Source organism: Thermobia domestica, chromosome 2 (assembly GCF_964235325.1).
Source record: "Thermobia domestica chromosome 2, izTheDome1.hap1.1, whole genome shotgun sequence".
NCBI classification, from domain to species: domain Eukaryota; kingdom Metazoa; phylum Arthropoda; class Insecta; order Zygentoma; family Lepismatidae; genus Thermobia; species Thermobia domestica.
Genome location: NC_137455.1, coordinates 87640746 through 87662448, shown reverse-complemented (window position 1 = coordinate 87662448; position 21703 = coordinate 87640746). Strand labels below are relative to the sequence as shown.

The 21703-nt window shown below is 36.2% G+C and overlaps 1 protein-coding gene across 4 annotated transcripts in view; it reads left to right on the top strand.

Moving 5' to 3' along the window:
- qua (villin like protein quail) overlaps window positions 1-21703 on the top strand; it is a 132952-nt gene that overhangs the window by 91931 nt on the left and 19318 nt on the right. For all 4 annotated transcript variants that reach the window (XM_081743773.1, XM_081743769.1, XM_081743776.1 and 1 more), the window contains exons 3-6: window positions 7842-7955; window positions 11568-11767; window positions 14670-14895; window positions 16417-16939. In XM_081743773.1, coding sequence (XP_081599899.1) covers window positions 7842-7955; window positions 11568-11767; window positions 14670-14895; window positions 16417-16939 — 1063 coding nt within the window. The remainder of the gene's footprint in view (window positions 1-7841; window positions 7956-11567; window positions 11768-14669; window positions 14896-16416; window positions 16940-21703) is intronic.

Genomic DNA, 21703 nt, shown 5'->3' with positions numbered 1-21703 from the left:
TTTCGTGACATGGAAGCAGTCAGACCACAGCGACGACGAAACATTGTCATTTACGTGAAGAGTATATATGAAGTTGTTAATGTGATTCTAATAAACACAATTTTCTCCTCATAATTTTTCATCTCTTCAGGTGTGTGCATCAAAGCATTGCACTGAAAGATAACTACAAGGTCTATCAGCGTAGAAACGCGTGGGAATCACAAAAAAATGGTAAAAAGGGAGCATATTTTTATTATGAAGGATCGTCAAAATTCAATCGCGAGTCTATTATACTTGTATAGAATATGAAAGATGCCGCTGAGACCAAACAGTGATCTGTTAAATCTCTTTCAATAGTCTATATCCAAAACGATTACATTATTTTTCAGTAGATATGGGAAGACAAATATCATGAAATTACATTTGAAGTAGTCAAGACTTGGTACCTTAATTAAGGAATAACACACATCGAGAATCAAACACGTGAATATTCAAGCTCGAGTAATGGACATCATTAATACACTAAAATTCTACACTAATGCTATAGAGTTGATATTCGGGTTGTTGTCGGGCCTGTCTTGATCGCAGGATCAAAGCTAGACCCAGACCCGTGTGTGACCCGGACAAATTAAAGTCGTGGTCCTGTTGATCTGTGTCATTGCTGATTCGCAATGCATGATGTAGTGTAACTAGTCTAAGAACGCTTGCTGCTGCTAAATCACCATTCTTCAAGCTGAACTTGTGCTGTTATCTGGTTTACAGTCTACAGCTTACTGTGTAACTAGGAATCTTTTATTTTAACGATAACAACGAAATGTTGTGGAAAGCAAAATAAATCTTACAAATACGTCTAGAAACATTGAAAAGGTATTTATATAGGTCTATTTGAATAGCGAAATATGGGCGATTTGTCAGAGTAACATCGAATTTTACCTAATACACGAATAAAATCGCGAAATATCATTATTCTGTTAAAAATCTAGAACCTTATGCGACCCGCGATTAGTGCCATACTAAAGAGTTCGACAAACATATTTTTCCTGCAGTAGTCAGGTCTTTAGTATGATGCTAATCATACGTCAAAACGACTCTACATAGGGCCTCTAATGTCCCAAGAGCTAAAAAATATAAAGGGGATTGAGGGAATCCCACCCAGTATTATTACCAACCTCGAACGTAAACTCAAAGATTTTTCTCGAGAAACAATAATGTGGTGGCAGTAAGGAGGCAAAATCTCACAGGAAAAAAAATGTAGAAACACTAATAATTGTGTCCTTCGGTAAGTGAAGGGAAGAAAGAAACTACAAGTTCAGTATGAAGTGTGCTTTTTTATTTTCCAATTTGTGCTTATGAATGTTTCTTTGTGAAGTTGTGAATGTACAACATTTTTCTATTTATGAACTATACAAAATATTAAATTAAATTCTCTGCAAGTGAAAAGTTTAAAGTGAAGTATTTATCGACATTTTCTTCAGAATTCATATGACAATCGTGATAAAGTTCGTACTTTCATAGTTAAGTCGGATATTTGTGTTGTTGGTTGGTTCAGGTTATTTATGAAAGCCAAGAAAATTTATTTCTTCGCGAAAAATAACACCGAATTCGGGTTTTAAAAATAGAATCAAATTTAACGTAAAATAATACGAAAAGTTCAGGTCACTACTTATAACATTTTAAAATAGGATTAATCATTTGTTATAACTTTGTATATTGGTATTTTATGTAATATAGGTCTACTGTATGCGTCGACTTGTCAAGAGTATATTAACAAAATCACACAATGAAGAAAGACATTTCACATCCTGATTCATGCAAAAAGTATTGTATTCTATAACGACAGTATAAAAGTGACTTAACATTTAACAGTTTTACAACTTAATATAATTACAGAAGACTTCATTACATACCAAACAACGATTTTGAAGTGACACTTCCTTATTCCGTATAAAGTCTTCCTTACTACGTATGACAGACACGGACGATGCCTAAAGGAACATATATGGCATTCCTTTCATTCCATTCCCTGTTATTCGTTGGTTTTGCCCCACTTTTATGACGATTGGGTTAACCAGCATTTAAAGAATAAAAATAGTATAGATTACAGATTAATTACGGTACTCAATTTATTATTTTATCATACTTTTTCGTGGAACATTATGTAATTATACTAGCTGAACCTGCGCTCTCTATACAGCGCATCATTTGCATATGAACATAAATCTCCTTCTCATTCCTCACAACATATGTACATGTCCCTTTACAGACACAAGTGAAAGACGTCTTAATAAAAATAAATCGACAAGGGGTATCATAAAGGGGAGATTTTTTTCGATTATTTTTTTTCTCAAAATCTCGCACCGTTTGCAAGATTTGAGCCTACTTCCGGTTGGAGTTTATAATTCATGTATGACCAGTGTTTTCTTTCTTCTTGCATGCAGTATGTAATAAGCAAATACATTACATATACAATTAATTATAATGTCAGTTATATATGGTGTTCATTGGACAAAACACTCAAAAAATAAAGATTTATCTTAGACTCGAGAAATGGTTATCCTTCCTTTTCCATTATTTGGCCATGAAACAAACGCCTGAGACATATATTTTACAATCCCAATATACAACAATGTTGTGTTGGAATGTATAACGCATAGGGTATGATGCTTTAGTTTTTTTTTTTTAAATTTCAACGCTTCCAGTGTACCCTAAAAAATGTAATAAAGAAATAATGGCCAGGTTTTTTTTTAAATATTCAATTAGAACTGGACAATCTACGCAAAATCTCCAATCGATCAGTGAAAAACGTCATCTTTCTAGACCTGTAGTTTCCGAGATCTCATTATCGAAAGGATTGACCACAAACATATAAACGTCCTCAACATATAGTTTAAAAGAACTCGGAAGATGGAAGCACAATTCACATGCATTGATTTTAGAGAAAGCTTATTAAAATACAAAGGCTTTGAACAATAATTTTATATCATAAACTTTATGAAATAGATATAGTTAACTAATTAAGACTATTTAAAGTACAAATACTTAAAATGTTTGTCTCTGTGAAATAACACATAACCGTAAATGAAAGATTTGAAAGCTAAAGTTATAGATTGGAGCTCAGGCGCTTTTAAACTATCTACAAATCACGAACAAACTACCAACTATTCAAGCTGGATTCCGTCCACTCTATAGCACTGCTGACCAATTACTCAAACTTTCTACACTACTTGTCAACCATTTTAATAAGTGTTTACCATCTGTTTTGATCTCCTTTGATATTGAACGAGCGTTCGATACTGTTTGGCACGAGGGGTTAATTTTTAAACTCAAACGTCTGCTTCCTCACAGCTATGTCCGATTAATAGCCAATTTTCTACATCAGCGCCAGGCTTTCGTTCAAATCAACAGGGCAAAGTCACACATCTTTCAACTCCGCGCCGGTGTGCCCCAAGGATCTGTTTTATCTCCTCTACTATATATTCTTTATGTAGCCGACATGCCTCAACCTCAGCCCCCACTATATGCCTTACAATTTGCTGATGATACCGTTTATGTCGCATTGGGATCTTCTGTGGATCGCATTAATCAACTCCTACAACCAGCTTTGGACAAACTAGTTACATGGTGCCTGAAATGGAAGCTCAAGCTGAATTCAACTAAGACTCACATGACTCTCTTTGGACTCAAACGCAATAAATACTGTAACAGTCGCAATCCGGAACGTCTACATTTAACCCTTTTTGACTCTCCAATCCCAATTCAAAATAGTCTCAAATATCTGGGAGTAATATTCGACAAACATCTTACTTGGAAGCCTCATCTGAAACAATTGGAAGCTAATATCCGGCGCCCTTTGAACCTTTTATGAAACCTTAAAGGCACCACGTGGGGTCTTAATACAAAACTTCTACTGCTAACGTATAAAGTCTTTGTACGCCCAGCACTCACGTATGGACATCTTGCCTGGTTATCAGCAGCACCAATTTACTATGAGCGTCTGAAAGTTCTCGAAAGACATGCCTTACGTCTGGCCTACTCTCTCGCTTTCAATATTCCCACTGCTGAAATATATCGTCGTGCGCAATTTCCAACCATTTTGCCACACCTCTACCATCTACGCCAACGCTACATAGCGACACGAATCCAATTAGCACATCCCATTGTCCATGAGCTGTTAGACCAAGTTCCTGCTGTACCACGCTATGCCTACCCACCACTGGATCATCTCTTAGCTATATACGAACGCACCGAAGCCATAGCCCAATATAATCCTGACCGCCGTATCTACCACCGAAATCCACATATATATTGTCCATAACCTCCGTACATGTACTCAAGAAACATTTTAACACAATATCCAACTCTGACACATTCTCGTCAACTTGCTTTTGCTATTAGTTCTCTACTTCAATCCACATTATTATATAGCCTGAAATCATTCTCCATGTTCTATAAATCAAATACAAGTTGAAAATATCTCTGGCCACAGAGAAGGTGTTGCTTTCTACGGCCCGCCCATCCATTGGATGGGAATGAAACTCTTGTTACACATACATACAGCGCTTTTAATTGGTATTGTAGCATTTTAATTTTTATGTAATAATAATAATAATAGTTTCAGATAAATAGCTCGCGATAGATTCTAACTAGATTTATTGAAGATGTAACTTCTTCCGCAAAGAACATTTAAGTGGAAATTAATGATAGTTGTTTTCGCAATTCAAAGAAAAATATGCAGGTCAAGGTAAACGCAAAATTTGTTGTGTAGTCTATTAATTTTAAATATACTTCATAATAAATTTATCAAATCTTAATTGTAGCTATATCTTTAATATGTGTCGTCTACGGTCCAATTCCAATCCCTAGACCACAGGTAAAATAATTTTTCGAAACCATTAAGTAATTATTACAGTGAAAGCACCCTTAACGGCCACCTCTCAATAACACACATCTCTAATACAGACAAATCATTTTGTCCTAGCAAAAATATATATTATTATGGAACAGAACCCTGACTTTTACAGAGCAAAAATATATATTATTATGGAACAGAACCCTGACTTTTACAGAAAATACGGGCACAAACAACTATTTTACCCAAAGCATTTTAGTAACCTTGTCATAAATTATTTTCAGTTCATACTATTTAGCACAGAAAATACTTTCTGAAATCTGAAAATACATATACGGTGTATACTATACAGTATAGTATACAGTTCAGAAAATTTCAAGCAGAAACTATTATCGACAGGATTACTTATACCTATAAAACATTCTTTTCTCCAAGAATTCCATAAGCTGTCATAATTGGTGAGTTCTGCCTATACATTTTTCAGTATTTAAGAATATTGTTGCATACTCTTATTATATCAAGTTGTCCAAAACTTTTGAGCCTTTGGATGGTCAAAATTGAGAACACATTTATTGTTTTGAAAATAACATTTTGAAACCACATATGCACCATTTTGTTCCATGAACATCTGTCACTATTCCGAAGACGACATAACCCCGTAGCTATAGAACTTCCATGGTTTCTGGTCAAAAAAAAAAAAAAAAAAAAAAAAAAAGTGATGCGTGATTTTGACAGACCTCATTTGAAACTAACCTAACACCGTTTAGGGAGTTCTACGAAGACAGAAACAAATTATTGTGTGAGGTGCCAGATCCGGGCTATACGGTAGATCCATTGAAACATCCCAGTTTAAATTTCTGATGGGTCGTAAAGGTGTATGCGTTCTGGCGTTGTCAGCACGGTATACGACACCTTTTCTGTTGACCAGTTCCAGCTGTTTCTTTTGATTTGCTGGGTACATTGGTGCTAAATTGTCGACAGTACAGGTTCGAGTCTATCGTTCTGCCCGGAGGCAGCAGCTTATGATGCATGATGCCCTTCCAATCTCACCAAATGCACGGCATAACCTTCCTGGGCGTCAATGTGGGTTTTACCACAAACTGTGAAGCTTCTCTTCACTTCGACTACGATCTTTTATGTACATTGTTGTCGTAGGCTATCCACTTTTCATTACTCGTGATCAACCGCTTCAGAAATTGCTCGAGTTCTTTACGTTTCAGTAGAAATTCACATATAGGTTTCATAGAGTAGAAGTTTCTAAGTCAAACTTTGTGACATTCAAATGTTGAGCTTCTTTTGTAACCGCTTGTCTACAAATGGCTTAACACTGTTAGATGTCGGATGTTTAGCTCATTAGCGATATCATGACTGTAGGTCTTGCTCGACTTTTGTCAGATTATCACCTATTTTTTTCTGTGGTTGGTCGCACATTGCGAGGAGCATCTTGGACAAATTTCCAGAACGAAAGCAACTGAACTGTTTTGGCAGTTGCTTTTGACAACGGTATCTTGTACATAAACAGCAGAAATTTCTTCACGGACCTGCGCAGCATTTATCACTTTATCAAAATAAAATTGAAAATGTAGCGCAGTTTTGCGAAAAGACCACTTTACGGCGCAATATCTTACGTCTGATTCTTTGAATTCCAACCCTTTTTGCATATCCACAGCTCCAGCTGTTAGCTGTCGAATGAGGTAAAACCTGACTCGCTGCAACTCGTTTACCCGAAATTTGGGATATTAATGCCATCTCATGAGGAAATGGCTCAATACTTTTGGAACTACCTAATCCAGTGGAGTCTCGTTAATTCGAACTTGGATAATTCGAAATATTGAATAATTCGAACAGAAGTCCATTCCCCTTGAAAACTGTATTGAAAACAATAGTAAAAATTCGTGGATAAATCGAACTTTTAACCTATGTTTTGGATAATTCGAAGTAAATACAGTTGAACATTTTTAATGTTGGACAGATGTAAACAGAGAAATACAGTTTTCAGTTATCCAGATGCAGCCATAGGGAAGAGTAATACAAAAGATAAATAGAAAATCTATGTAATGATAAAGATGAATGTGAGTTGGGGAAGAAGTAAAGATAGAGAACGTGTGCCAATCTCATCTTGTTTCAGAATTGGTTGAAAATTTAAGATGAATTATTGATCAAGTCAACCAAATGTTATTAATATCGTATTCCACGCAATACATGAAATTCAAGATTTATTGACCGTACAAAAACAATCAAATTTAAGCAAATGACGTTTACGACTTCTTAAAAGTGAGAACAGAATATTCAAATTGTTACTGGTGTTTAATTGTTTGGGCCATTCAATGTATGTTGTAGTGTTGTACGTAAATATATTTTCCATTGTACACGTAGTTTGAATTATGTAGAGTCAATGTCGTTTGTCAGTTTGCGGTATTCGATCACGCAAATAATAAGCTGCTTTAAAGGTAAAGTCTACACCATATGAATATGTTTTCATGCACAGTACTTAGGTTTGTTTGTTGTTATGTATGTGAAAATGAATGTTGTTGGATAATTCGAATTTTGGATAATTCGAAGTTTTTTCGTGTCCCCTTGGACTTCGAATTAAAAAGAGTCCACTGTATTACGTTTGTTTCCGTACAGTCAGTCTGTTAATTACAGGGAATCACATATACCTGAGAAGAAATATATTTTGAAATGAATTTCCCCCTTCTCATCGCAACAAATTCGAACCCTCAGTACAATATCTCTATATTAGCATGTATGTATTTACATTTATAATGTGTATTTAACTGTGTACTGCATATACTTACCACATGAGCTGAAAGTATTACATTTGTGTAACCTTTCTGTAACGGACACCTCTAATCATGGGCAAATAGCCATGTCTCATTGGTGTTCGTTATTCAGAGGTTACACTGTGTATGTAATACATTTTCATGATGAACTCAAAATATAAGCAATGGTAACTCACTTCTGAACTTTATTGCTAGTTTTTCTATCATTGTAAATTATTTGTTTTCAACAGAATATGAAAGTTGTGCCTATCCCAAGAGAGCAGTATGGGAAATTCTTCACTGGCGATTCTTACATTGTATATTCTGCTACAGAATATGGGAGACCAGGTGGCACTGACGTCAAGGTAAGATTTTGTTTTTCATTTTTAATAAGCAAAATTTTAATTACATTATTAAACCATGTAATATGACTTACTAAAAGAGATATATGTTCGAGTTAGGGAAAATGAGATCATTTTCTTTAATACGAAAACTATTAACATTGCAATATTCTATAAGTAGAATCGAAATAATGTACTCGAGAATTTAAGTCCTTCACCTTTTATTATAAAAAATGTCTTATAAAACTTTTACAAAGTTCTTGTAAGTCTTGAAATGTTTCCAGTGTAGAATAACTGCGAAGTCCCTTGGCACAGGATATGGTCTTGGGAACTAGCCCACAACGGCCTCAGACGGGATCGGTTATTCTCCGTAGCTCATAACTAGAGACCGGATGTTTAGGCACTAAAAACCTGGAAAATAGGCAGGCAAATAGGCACTAAAATTTTAAAAATAGGCAATAAAATAGGCACTAAAATGTAGCTCGAAAAAATGAAAATAAATACTTAATATAATTAAAAAATACATTCAAGTCATAGATAATGTTCAAAGAATATAGAAACATACTTTGTTAATATCTTCTTTTATTGTAAATATAAAAACGAAGTTTGTTATGCATTCCATATATACTGGGTGAACCTGAAAGATATGCACATATCAAGAGGTGATTCATTACATCAAAAGAAGACAAAAAGTCCTTTTGCATGTTGTCGAATTCCACGTCGTGTAGGAGTGACAAGGGGGCGAACTTGGAATCCAAAATCAAATCCTGAGAATTGGAACGAGACATAAAAGTGTGCACATACTTCGGAAGGTGATTCGTGACATTCAAGAGGACTTTTGTCTTTTTTTCATGTCACGAATCACCCCTCGAAGTATGCGCACATCTTTCGGTTTCGTTCCAATTGTCAGGATTCGATTTTCCATTCCAAGTTGGCACTCTGTCACTTGTACATGACACGGAATTATACAAAATACACGAGGACTGTTTGTCTTCTTTTGATATCACTAATCACTTCCCGAAGTATGTGCACATCTTTGAAGTTCACTCTGTATACATATTGCAACGTACCACGTGCTTGTGTTTACAAACATCCAATATATTATAAATTACATTTTACCCAATGAAGGCTTAATTTGAAGAAAATGCACAGAATAGGCAACATTAGGCACTAGAGCAATTATTTAGGCAGTAAAGGTCGAAATAGGCAAAATAGGCAAAATAAAATTGGCTTAAATCGAAACTATAACCCCCATATAAACTTCAAAACGTTATTTTTGATCATATCTTTAATATTAAAGAATAGGCATTTTGCCTAACATCCGGTCTCTACTCATAACAGTCCCGGGAGTAGGTATTAAAGGAAATCTCCGTAGCCCATTGCGGCCTCGGAAGAAGATTTTAGGCCCCAGTTTACCCTACGCCGCCACTGCGAAGACATATGATTCATCACTGAAACACACTATTCTCCCATCATCAGCAGTCCAATGTTAGGCTCATGCCCATTCGAGGCGCTTCTTTGCAATGATTGGAGTAATTTTTGCTTCCTTTCTTGGCCTGTGTGCTTTTATTCCCTCAGCACAAAGAATCTTTCAACACTTTCAGACAAAAGGTCTGCACCATACTCAGCCATTTTTATGTTACGCTCTCTTAATACTGTGTTACTGTTGTGCAACATTGATGACTAATAGTACTTAATATCACTTCGACCCGAATATGGCGACTATTAACGTTAACTATATGACTTCTACACAGGTGTAATGGAAATGTATGACTGAGAAGCCAGACAGAGTGCGTAACTAGAGACAAGTGTCCGGAGCAGACCACCCCAACATCTTCTCACCTCAATTGCTTGAAAACGCTCACCTTTGAGTCTAGTTTTTTTCTTGCATTATGTTATACTCGTCATATAGTTCAAACTAAGCAAGAGAAAAATATATCGCAGTCTTCACGTTTTCGAGATAAGCGCATGCGCACAATTATTTGCGCAGTTCTGCGCAGGTGCAAACAATTCGTTTAAATTTCGTTTTAAATCTATCATGTATCTACTATGGCTTGCAAAGTTTGCTTGATCTCGGTGGATCCATTCTCGAGATGTCACGACAAATGTCATTTTTAATGAATCGACTGTATCTCAGAAACTACAGCTTTTTCGACAAATTTCTGCTAATTACATTAGTTTTGCAAGGTGTCCTATTAGTCTGCCAAGTTTCATCAAAATCGCTTGTTGTGGCCCACACACCTTATGGATGTGTCACAGGCCCTTTAATTTCTCATAACGATAATTTTATGCAGTAATATACAGTAAATACATTACGTATGAGCGTAAATAGGTAAAATTCAATATAAAAATACTCTATTTAGTACTATTTGAATTACTGGAAGGGATGAAGGAGAAATTCATTTCTGTTAAATAATATTATTACTGTTAAATAATATTATTAATAATATTATAGGAGTAACCGACTAAACTCTGTTGTTTAGCGAAAAAGGCATGCTTTTTCCTCTACAAGGGTAGTAAAACCCATTAGCATGTGTCCTCTGAGAATTCTCCCGGTTGCGGAAGAACATGTGTGTGTGTGTGTGTGTGTGTATTCAGTGTTTCTTCCAGACACGTTTTTGGGGGCACTGCCCCCCTGGAGGTCTGAGAGTGCCCCCCGGAGAAAACCAAAAATACTTATTTAATATAATAATAAATAGAATAGTACCAGCAGTTTCCCCCCCTCCGGAACATTATTTCTGAAAGAAACACTGGTATTGGCGCGATATCTTCGTTGGCGGAATGGATGAAAAGGCAGGTTATTGGAAGTGAATATTATGTTTATTGACCCAGCCCCAACCACAAAGTGAAAAAGAAACCGGGAAAACTCCGACTCAGTCTTGTTCCAGTATCATAAGTAAAAGAAAAATGTTGCTTTTCCAAAAAAGTAAGAGAGGAAACATTGCTCGTTGAAAATGTTATTGTAAAGCAAATAATATTTGTTTTGTTACCTATGAAATTGTCGGGAAATATGCAAGGCCCAGAGGAAAAAGGACTAAATTTGCTAGGGAAAGGAAGATCTTTCGCATAGAATTCTTGGCCATACGAACGACTGACCCTGCATCAGTGTTATTGTTTATTGAAGGCTTTCTAGAATTTCCACCAGAAAGCAGTTTATTGCGGACAGAAAAAAAGCATTTCAAGTACAACTTGAAGCTGTACCGTTTGATGGTCCACCAGGTCTAGACTCAAGATAGATACACATATGGGGAAAATACTTTTCTGTTTACTGTAATATATCGCAGAACCGAGAATAATTCCTGTCCGTTATGAAGAGGTTATTGAAACGTTTGAGAGAAAATGACTGTTCTCGTCCGTATCTGAGAGTGTCCGTAAAAAGGGAGGATTTTGTTCCATAAGAGAGCGGATATTTTTGCCGCGACAAAAAAAAAAAAAAATAAAAAAAAAATAAAATAAAATAAAATAAAATAAAATAAAATAAATAAATAAATAAATAAATAAAATAAAAAAATAAAAATAAAAAATCTGTTCGTATTATAGAGGTGTCCGTTAAGGGAGGTTTCACTTTATAGATGAATCTTGTTTGGATAAGAGATTTTTTTTTATTTACAAGTAATTGATATGTTTTAATTGCAGATAAAGGAGATTCGGGGGTCTTCCATCGAAGTCCATGTTCACTTTTGGCTTGGATTGGAGACATCACAAGATGAAGCAGGTGTGGCGGCGTACAAGACTGTTGAGTTGGATGATTACTTGGGAGGAGGCCCTGTGCAACACAGAGAAGTCGAAGGCAAAGAATCAGCCCGTTTCCGTTCCTATTTTAAAAATGGGATAACGTAAGATTCTGTATTTTATTTGAGACAAGTATAGCAGCTTCAAATTCGTTTCTTATATTGTTCTCTGTTAAAGATGGAAAACAGCGGAAAATATTTGTTCAGTATTTCTACTGTCCTTAATAGTTGTTAATAAAAGATAACGTAATATTGAATCTTATGGCTCCGAAGCAGAAAGGATTGTAACGTTTTGCACGTATATGCAGTCTTGGGAAGTAACGTAACGCAAGTAACGCGTTACTTTTTAAGTAACGTTTCCTAGTAACGCGTTACATTTTTTCCAAAGTAACTGTAACGGTAACGCGCTACAAATTTTTAAGTAACGTACCTAGTTTGCGTTACTTTTCTTGCGTTACATTTCGGATGAGTAACTACAATATATGTATTTTTTTGTTTTCGAAAACAAATGTTTATTTCCTGTAAGTAAATTTCTCAGAATGAAACAATCGAGCATGAACTACGTATGTCAGTGACCGACAGTCACTGACACACAGAGAAACAGATAAGTTCGTAGTGCCACTTGTGTTTTTGGAAGATGAGAACAGCCTCAGGGAAATTACGTGTACTGATTGCAAGTACCTGGAAGATTTTGTCGTAGATTTTGGCAGCTCCAAACCAATACATTCAGTGAGTGAACTAGGAATGCAATGATACCGGTAGTCTATTTTACTTTGATTGGTGTTGTTTTTTATAAAGATGGAGAACGAAAATATTTTACCGTTCGAACATCTGAAAGAACACTTTTCTTAAAAGATGAAGATGATGATGGTGGACAGAATTTGGAAGTAAAGTGGTGCCCCGGCGTGAAATATTTATCAACAACTCGGGTGCTATAATTTACGATATACAGTAAGGGGTTAATATGAATAAACTGTTCTGATGAGCAGGCCTACTTTATTACTAGAAAATAGTTTGCTGATGGTATGTAATATTGGAGTTCTTTCAGATCAGTTCGCTAGAGTCCCGTTGATTATAGAGTTTGAAACTAGCTTTAAAAAGCATGTATCTATTTTAGAGTTACTGGCAAGTTTTGATTCACCCCAGTTCATGTGTTCTCATTTTGTTAGTTGTAGTGTAATGTTTCTCTATGTTGTGTATTTTTTAATTTTACATAACAACATTGTTATTATTGTATAATTAGTTTAGCAGAATAATAATAAGCAAACATTTTTTCTAACGCATATGGATGAGCACGAGTCAAGATAAAACTCGACTCGACTCGAATTCAAGTCGAGTTTCGTGTCAAGTCAAAGGTAATATTCTCGAGTCGAGTTCCGAGCCGATTCAGTTTTTCGCGTCGAGTTTCGAGTCCAGTCGAGTTTGATAAATGGCTCGTTCGTTTTAACTCGTCTTGAAATCATGGCCTGATTACACTGGAAAGCGAAAGCCATAAGAAATGTAAGCTAAGCAGTAATATGGAATACTTTTAGTGTTGCTCACGAGGGGGGACACTGCTCGTATCTCGTCTCGTCTCGATAGCGAGACCACAAGAGATTTTTTATAACAAGCTCAGCTCCGCTCGGCTCAACTGAGAAGATGGCTCGAGCCGGCTGGCTTGGGGTGAACCATCGACTCGAGCTGGCTTGGTTGGGATGAGCCATCTGCTTGATTCGGCTCAACTGAGCCGAGTCGGTTGGGTGAGCTGTTGGCTCGGCTCACTTCTCGGTTCGGGTCCATATTAAATGAGCTGTGAGCCGAGGTGCTCGAGTCGTTGACAATTTGAAGATATTTGGCCAGTGCCCTATAACTTTTAATAGTGTTTGGCTCGAGCCCGAATACTCAACCTAGACCCTCAACCCAAATTCAGAATCTCGTGAACAATGTCCTTGACTCCTAGACTTCACGACTACCGAGGTTGGCAATCAACTAACTTTTAGTATTCAATTACAAACCTCCTATCTTTCATGTTTATATACAGTGTTGTTATAATTAATAATAATAATAATAATAATAATAATAATAATAATAATAATAATAATAATAATAATAATAATAGTACGGAAAATGAAGTAATATTTTTTTTCACATATTTAAGGTTTCGGACCTAAAAATAACGCGTTAGTAATGCGTTACTTTCGAAGTAAAGTAACAGTTACTTTTTAGCGGCAAGTAACGCGTTACTAACGCGTTACAATATATATATATATATATATATATATATATATATATATATATATATATATATATATATATATATATATTATTATTATTATTATTATTATTATTATTATTCCTACGTAGATCCAGAATCATTTGATAGAATTTGATGAATGAAATGGCAGTAGTTTTTTGTTAGTTTGTTTCTCTTGAAATCTCATAGCGTACCCTAAGTTTAAGACGTCATGGCAGACTCTAAGCCCAATCTTGTTCGAACAATAAAATTCAATATTAGTGATACATTTAACTTATATCAAATATAGGAAAGTGGATTCCAAAAGTATATGTGCAAGTAACTGTCTATAATAAATATTTTTATTTTAAGTGAAAGAATCTAATATGGCCATTATTTTCAAGATACTTCCTATTATTGAACAGTATATCACCGAAGCATTTGACGTCAAATGTTTATACAGATATGTCCTAAATAGTAAGGAAATTCTTGGAAATACGGTCTATATTAGTCTTTTGTCTAAAACATCACATTATATTTAATATTTGCATGATTTTGGTAAATGTGAAATTACGCTTGAAAGTTTGTAGTTCTTTTTAATATATGAAGCGCGAGGCATCTAAAAGATAATCTTCAGTTGAATATACTGCAGACTGTTTGAAACAAAACAAATGCAATGTGATAGTGCTTTGATTTAATTGATCTAGTGATTCTGTAAGTTTTTTTTCTCTGGTAATAGTAATAAATAAAATATTTTTATCTTCATGTTTATATTTTTCTTTTACTTTGGCATAGGTTAATGAAAGGTGGTGCTGCGTCTGGATTCAACCACGTGACGGACGACTTCCAACCCAAATTATTTAGGGTAAAAGGCAAGCGAACGCCTACAATGACACAACTTCCCTCCATTTCATGGGAACACTTTAATAGCGGCGATATCTTTATTTTACACATAAAAGAAGTTATTTTTATATGGACTGGACGTTCTGCAAATAACATGGAAAAAATACAAGCTGCCAGGGTATGACAATATACCGTTACCTATTTTCAATAAACATCATATGTTTTCTTATATAATTCTTATTTTAATTAAGGTATATTTAAAAAATCACGAATTTCGATTACATTTTTATTCTTTTTTACAGTTTTGTATTTAATTACAAACAATTTAAATTGTTTTTCCATAAAATGTCAATTACGAATTTGTGTGCACACAAAATGAAATGAGAACTTTTTTTACGTCCCATGTATATATCCTGTAGACTACAGGAGACAGATGATTAGTGAAATGTATGATTATGAAAGAATTGGTCGGACAAGAATGTGAGAGGGAAGGGAGAACCCTGAGAAAACCCATGAAGACGATGTTGTCCACAACAAATAAACATGGCATGGGTTCGAACCAGGGACTTCTCGCACTAGAGGTATGTGCTCTTCATTGAGTCATCGTGTCCCCTTGTGGTAGACATTCGTGAGAATGGCTGCATTTTCACAGAGATTTAAGGATACGCTTAAGTAATTATAAAATTAAAAATGCATTTGCCAAATTATGTTTCGAGTCTATAATTTGTCATACCATACACATTTATCCTGTAGTTCAGTTCTGTCCATTGTGATAGGGATGGTACGTAGACTTTGTCCTTTACACAACATCGCAATAATAAGTCATATGGGGCAAGTCTAATAACCTTGGTTGTCAGTATGAGATGGCCGGTCGTGTTTCGATACACACCCAATTCAGTCTATGTAGCTGTTCCTCATTTAGGACAGTGGCCGCCAGGGGAACTAAAACTACAGGTAACGTTATATATATATTGTATCGAAACGAATGTCTATATATCTCTTTGAAAGTAGACCCATTTGAAACATTGGGCTTTGTATTATTGATATATTAATAATCACTCATGTAAAGTACAATATTATTAATATTAACTTAGGTTTCTAAGCCATCTCGTATTGTACGAATTTCCCTCATTTGACAGTTAAAAATAATGTAGACTTCTAGCGGGACGCAGGAACTACGTATTTTCCTCAAATTGCTTGCTTCATTTACTCTCCATCTGACACTAATAAACCATCTTTGAAATATAAAATATTACAGTAGTGAAGACTGAGTGCGAAACTATTAGCAGAGAGTCGCATGACGTGCAAAACTGTTCTTTAAAGACATTATTATCCATCAAACTAAACGTTAACAAAGCTAACTGCTGTGCATTGGCAAAATGTATGAGTTAGTATCAAATATCAAGTATGACCTATGTCTCTTAGTGTGATATTGAAAAAGTTGATAATCCTAACTAATTCTAATTTTAGTTAATATATAATCTCTCGCACATTCCAGCCTGGTCGAGCAGAGTGTTTTCTGGGCTGTTAACATACGGTATTACAATTTAGGTGTAGTTTCCTTTTGGACTTGTACAGGCTATATGGTTGCTATTGAGTTAATTTTTCTTTAGCTAATTATCTTTCCTCGTGGCTTTTACACAAGTGTTCATTTATGTATATATAATCAATATGTTATTTTCTATCTTATTTTTGACAGGTTGCACAACAACTAAAAACTGAGAATAGTAGTTCTTCAGTTGTGTTTGTGGAGGATGGAAAAGAGCAGGCTTTGAAAGACGTTGAACGCCGCTACTGGGAAAAGTTTTTGCCTCTAAAGAAACGCGAAGTGAAACCAGCTGAAACTGCCGGAGACGACGAAGTTATTGAAGAAGACGCGAGAAGCTCCTTGCGACTTTACCATTGTAGTGATCAAGGAGGCACTTTGAAGGTGACAGAAGTGAAAAGTGGACCCCTTCTGCAGTCTGATCTTAACTCTGATGATTCTTTTATTGTGGACAATGGTGCATCTGGAATATGGGTGTGGGTTGGAAAACGGGCTTCCAACAAGGAACGGGTAGAAGCAATGCGAAACGCACACGGGTTTGTGAAAAAGAAAAATTACCCAACGCACACTCCTGTCACACGAGTCATTGACGGAGGAGAACCCACTGAGTTCAAAATGTTGTTTCAGTCTTGGAAAGATCCAAACCAAACAGTTGGCTTGACAAGGCAGTTTTCAAGTAAGTTCAAATAATATGAATAATATTAAACTTTCTAGTTTACTTTGTTTTCGTATTGCATTGTACTCATTATATACTGTTAGAAATACATTTAACCTAGTGTCAGGGTCACCCATAGACTTCGTGGGCCCTCAAACATTTTTTTATGAAAGTCCTCCAAATTACAAATAAAAAAAATACTAGTAAGTATTAACAGATCTGCCTCAAAGTTAGTGCATAAGAAGATGGATGGTGGTGCATATCTCGAACATCTCTCAGAGTATTTCAAAAAACACATAATACTAACCTTAATAGCAGATGTAACCACCTCAAGCAGCTTCTTAGGGATATAACTGGTCGTACAAGTGCCGAATATCTGTCTGGCGTGTGATATCCTACCTTCACTCTAGTGTTCCTTTTCAGCATGGAGGCTATATGAGACGTGAACCTACAGTTTAAGGTGGAATCCGAACCAACGCAATGAGTTCAATCCCTTCCCACTAGTAATCGAAGGTGGGACCTCGTGCACCACTGACACACATGGTAGCTACTAGATCAGCGGGGAGAACATGTAGATCTTCACGTGGCTAGGTAATGGTCATTATATTAGTATGGTTGGTGATCAGGCGCCGTCCCATACATGGTTATCCTGAAACTTAATAGGTAGGATAGAAGGCGTATATCGAGTGAAGCTTTCTGGGTTGCCGTGACTATATGAATACCTTCCCTATCCTGCTGAAAAATGGAATTCCGCAAAATACCCAGATAAGGTTGGAGGACACTATTGACGATGTCACGTCACGAATGTCGAGACAGTAGCCATATTCCTCCGAACGAAAACCAGAGACGAGCGAAACGTAACACACCGTTCAATAAGTCCCGGGACTAACTAAGAAAGCAACATTTTTTTTTTTTTCGCAAAATTCATTTTTATTCATCAACATAATCACCTTCAAGAGCTAGATAATCATTCCAACGCTTTTCTAACTTTTCGATACCATGCTTATAAAACGATTTGTCCTTGTCCTCAAAATAAGCTTAAGTTGTAGCGATGCGTTGTAGTTCTTCCTCATTCGAGTCAAATCTTTTTTTTTTTCCTGGAGCATCCTTTTGAGGTAGCATACAGCCAGTAGTTGCTGGGGGCTAGATCTGGATAATATGGTGGGTGGGAAAGCCGATTGAAGCCCAACTCGTTCAATTTGGCCATGGTCTTCATTGATTTGTGGCACGGTGCATTGTGAGCAAACGTGGCACCCATTTGGAAAATACTTTTTTCATGCCCAACTTTTCGTGTAAAATGGTACACCCACTTCCAGTTGATATGTTTATCATTTCAGCAATCTCACGAACTTCCACTTTGCGGTCATCCATCACGATTTTCAAAACTTGTTTCACATTTTCCGGAGTGACTGCTTCATTTGGTCTACCTGAGACTTCCGCATCATTTGTATCCGCGCGACCGCACTTAAAATTAGCATATCACCGGCAAATGGTTGTTTTGGTCAGAACAGAGTCTGTATAACATTTTTCAATCCATTGCTAAGCTTGCACGGTATTTTTTCCCACGAAATTTGTTTTTATCCATTTTTTTCACAAATGCACAAGTAGCGTCACTTTCACCACAGTAGCTTTGCTGTTTATGGTCCGATTGACATGAAAATCAGACACGTGTTATTTGAAGGTTAGTTCTTTCGAAAAACGAAGTCGAGTTCAAGGATGTTATAAAATAGAGGATCTGCCCATACGTATTTTCATCTATGAACTCAGTGAAGCCAAAAAACAACTGAGCATCGTCTGAGCCGGTACGTCTGATTGGCTACTCTCGTTTCCGCCATGTTTGTTGGCTCGAAACATTGCAATCTGAGTGGCGCGGAGCGGGCAGAGTAGGTGTGGCGAAACTGTGACGTATGGCTTCACGATTTTGTTGTATGGCAGATCCTCTATTTTATAACATCCTTGGTCGAGTTGATATTACTAACGCCATCTGTGGGTTGGTCCCGGGACTTATTGAACGATGTGTTATAGCGTATTGTCTGCCATATCAAAATGCTAGGCGTGTGTCCTGCATGTCAGGCGCGAATACACACTGGATTTATCTACACTTATACAAACACCCACAGAAACTGTTCGAGACAGAAAGTAGTGTCGTCGCCTCACATCCATCCACCTTGCCTTTGAAATGATCGTAGATGTTTTTAGCGATAGGCAGGTGTCAGGAGCAATCATACGAAAATAACAAGGGAACGTAGACTTTACTCCAACAATCGATTGTTTAGTGTTCGTGCACTTATATGTGGGCCTTGGTACCTCTGATTACACTGGCAGTCGATGCAAGGTACGAACGATTCTTATGCTCAAACTTTTCATGGTGCTTCACGGAGCACTAAGGGGTACGTCTGCTTTAAGGAAAGTCCGAGACCGATAACGAGAACAACCAGATTATTTTCAACGGAAAATATAAATTATTTTTGTTTTCTATTATCTCGTGAATCTTAAAACTTGTACGACTTACCTAGCGCTAATGACAAATTCAATTATTTTGTTGTTGTTTTCTTACATAATTTTAACATAGCATTTCCATTACAGTTACTGAAAGATCTTAATAACATGAAAAAGTGGATCACGCAAGGAATAAAAATTTCAAAGCAAAAGCTTATATATTATAACAAACTTAAGAAAACCTGTGTTAATTTACCAGCTAAATTTATTTCCCATATAAAAACGTACAAAAGAATATATCAGAATGTTATTCGAACAGCCACAAGAATCCACAATGACACCATAATACACGGGTACAAAAACAAAATGAAAGGTGCGTGGAACGTAATAAACAATTCATCAAAGACTGTTCCAATGCGCGAAATATCACAAGTTAATTATAGAAATAATTCTTTCGCTGATCCTGCTGCCATTACTGAAGTCTTTAATCAGTATTTTCTTAATACGAATTTACCACCTGGAAAGTCGGATCTCGCTGTAGAGTCAAATATTCCATGCAACAAGCATAGTATGTATGTAACTCCGGTAACTGAAGAAGAATTGTTGGACTGTATCAAAAGGCTTTCTAGTACCCGTTCTGCAGGTATATGACACGAGTGGATCGTGTTTCTGTTCGGGCAAGTTGTTTTTATGACTGTATATTGGTTCGATCCTTGACTGTCCTTATTTGGGAGACGTTTCGCAACACCAAGTATCCAATTTTCATTCGGTTCTTACCTGTTCTCCTTATAGGATAAGTAATTGTTATAACTCCACTGGATACAACCCTTAATCGGTACGCCTTGCCTATGGTGGATTTTAGTAGTTCGTGGGAGAAGGACATTCGCTACACAAATGACAATACCAAAATGAAGAGTGCGCAAACCTCCAAGTTAGATCTCGAACCAAAATGACTTTCAGTTGAGGTTGCGACTGCGAGTACCCACCGTCCATGCCACGCCTGCTGGCATTAGCGGAACAAACACAAGTAATCAGACATGACATCCACCATTTCGGTAGTAATTGTGCAGAAAATACTGTAAAGGTAATGGCACACAAAATATATATAATATGTAAGTTTTATTCAATCAACACAGCTTATGTATGGTACTTACGTTTACAACATTACAACATTTTATTAAGAAATTTATTCAACATGTACTACCACTCTGTGAGCCCATATTCGAATCAATTTGGAATTTACACGAAGAAATTATTATATATGATTAATTACTTTCTTTCTTTAAAGAGAATGATGCACTGTAGATGCCGGCTATAATTTACATTTCACGATGCACTATCATTTAACACACGCTATTTATTCGGATCACACTTTACTGCACTGTGAATTGATGGATTGGGGTGGGGGTCATGTAGTTATTCTTGGCAATAAGATTTCTCCTTACTTCTTGTTTTTCGTCGAATAGTCATGGTTTAGGCTCCGTTGCAGTTATTATTTTTCTGCTGTAAATACAATCAACGTTTTTACCTTCATAGATTCCTTACTTATGCATCGTGGAGTTCCATCATTTTGCATATTAGGCGCTGTTTTAACACACGCACATAGATATTGTGAAACTTTTACGATTGAGCACTTATGTAAGTTTTACTTGATCTTCCCATAATCAAATTCACAACATATTTAACGATGTTAAAGGAAATCTTGGATATTTTTGATGGACACCAAATATGTAAAACAACTTATACCGCCATCATCAGCAAGCACCTTCCCGCCTTTCAGACTAAGCGTCAGTAAGTTTGCGCCAGTCACGCCAGAAAAATATTTTAAAAATATCCATAAAAAACGTTCTTTACGAAGAATACATACATTGAACGGTTTTAGACGTGTTTTTTATTATAATAAAATGATTAAAATATTGTAAATAATAAAAATGCACTTCGATTGGTTTAGATTCAGTCGGACTATTTCTTTGTAGCATCACGGCCACATCACATCCCTTTTGTTCGGTGAACAGAAAGCACAAGTCACCACTCACAGGACTGCCAACTCATAGAAAAAGATAAAACTAAAACACAGTTTGCGTCGACATACAGTACATGGAGCCTTATTCCAATTCAGCCAAGAAATACTGGGAAAATTAAAATGGAATGGGAGTGAGGGGGGCTACACGCTCACAGGTATAGATGAAGTCCCATCCCTAATTATAAAAAAAGAGAGCGCATTTAATAGTGAAACAACTATGCTTTCTTGTAAATGTATCATTTGAATCAGGCATTTTTCCCGACAGATTGAAGACTGCAAAAGTTATACCTTTGCACAAAAAAGGAAATGCTTATGATGTTCAA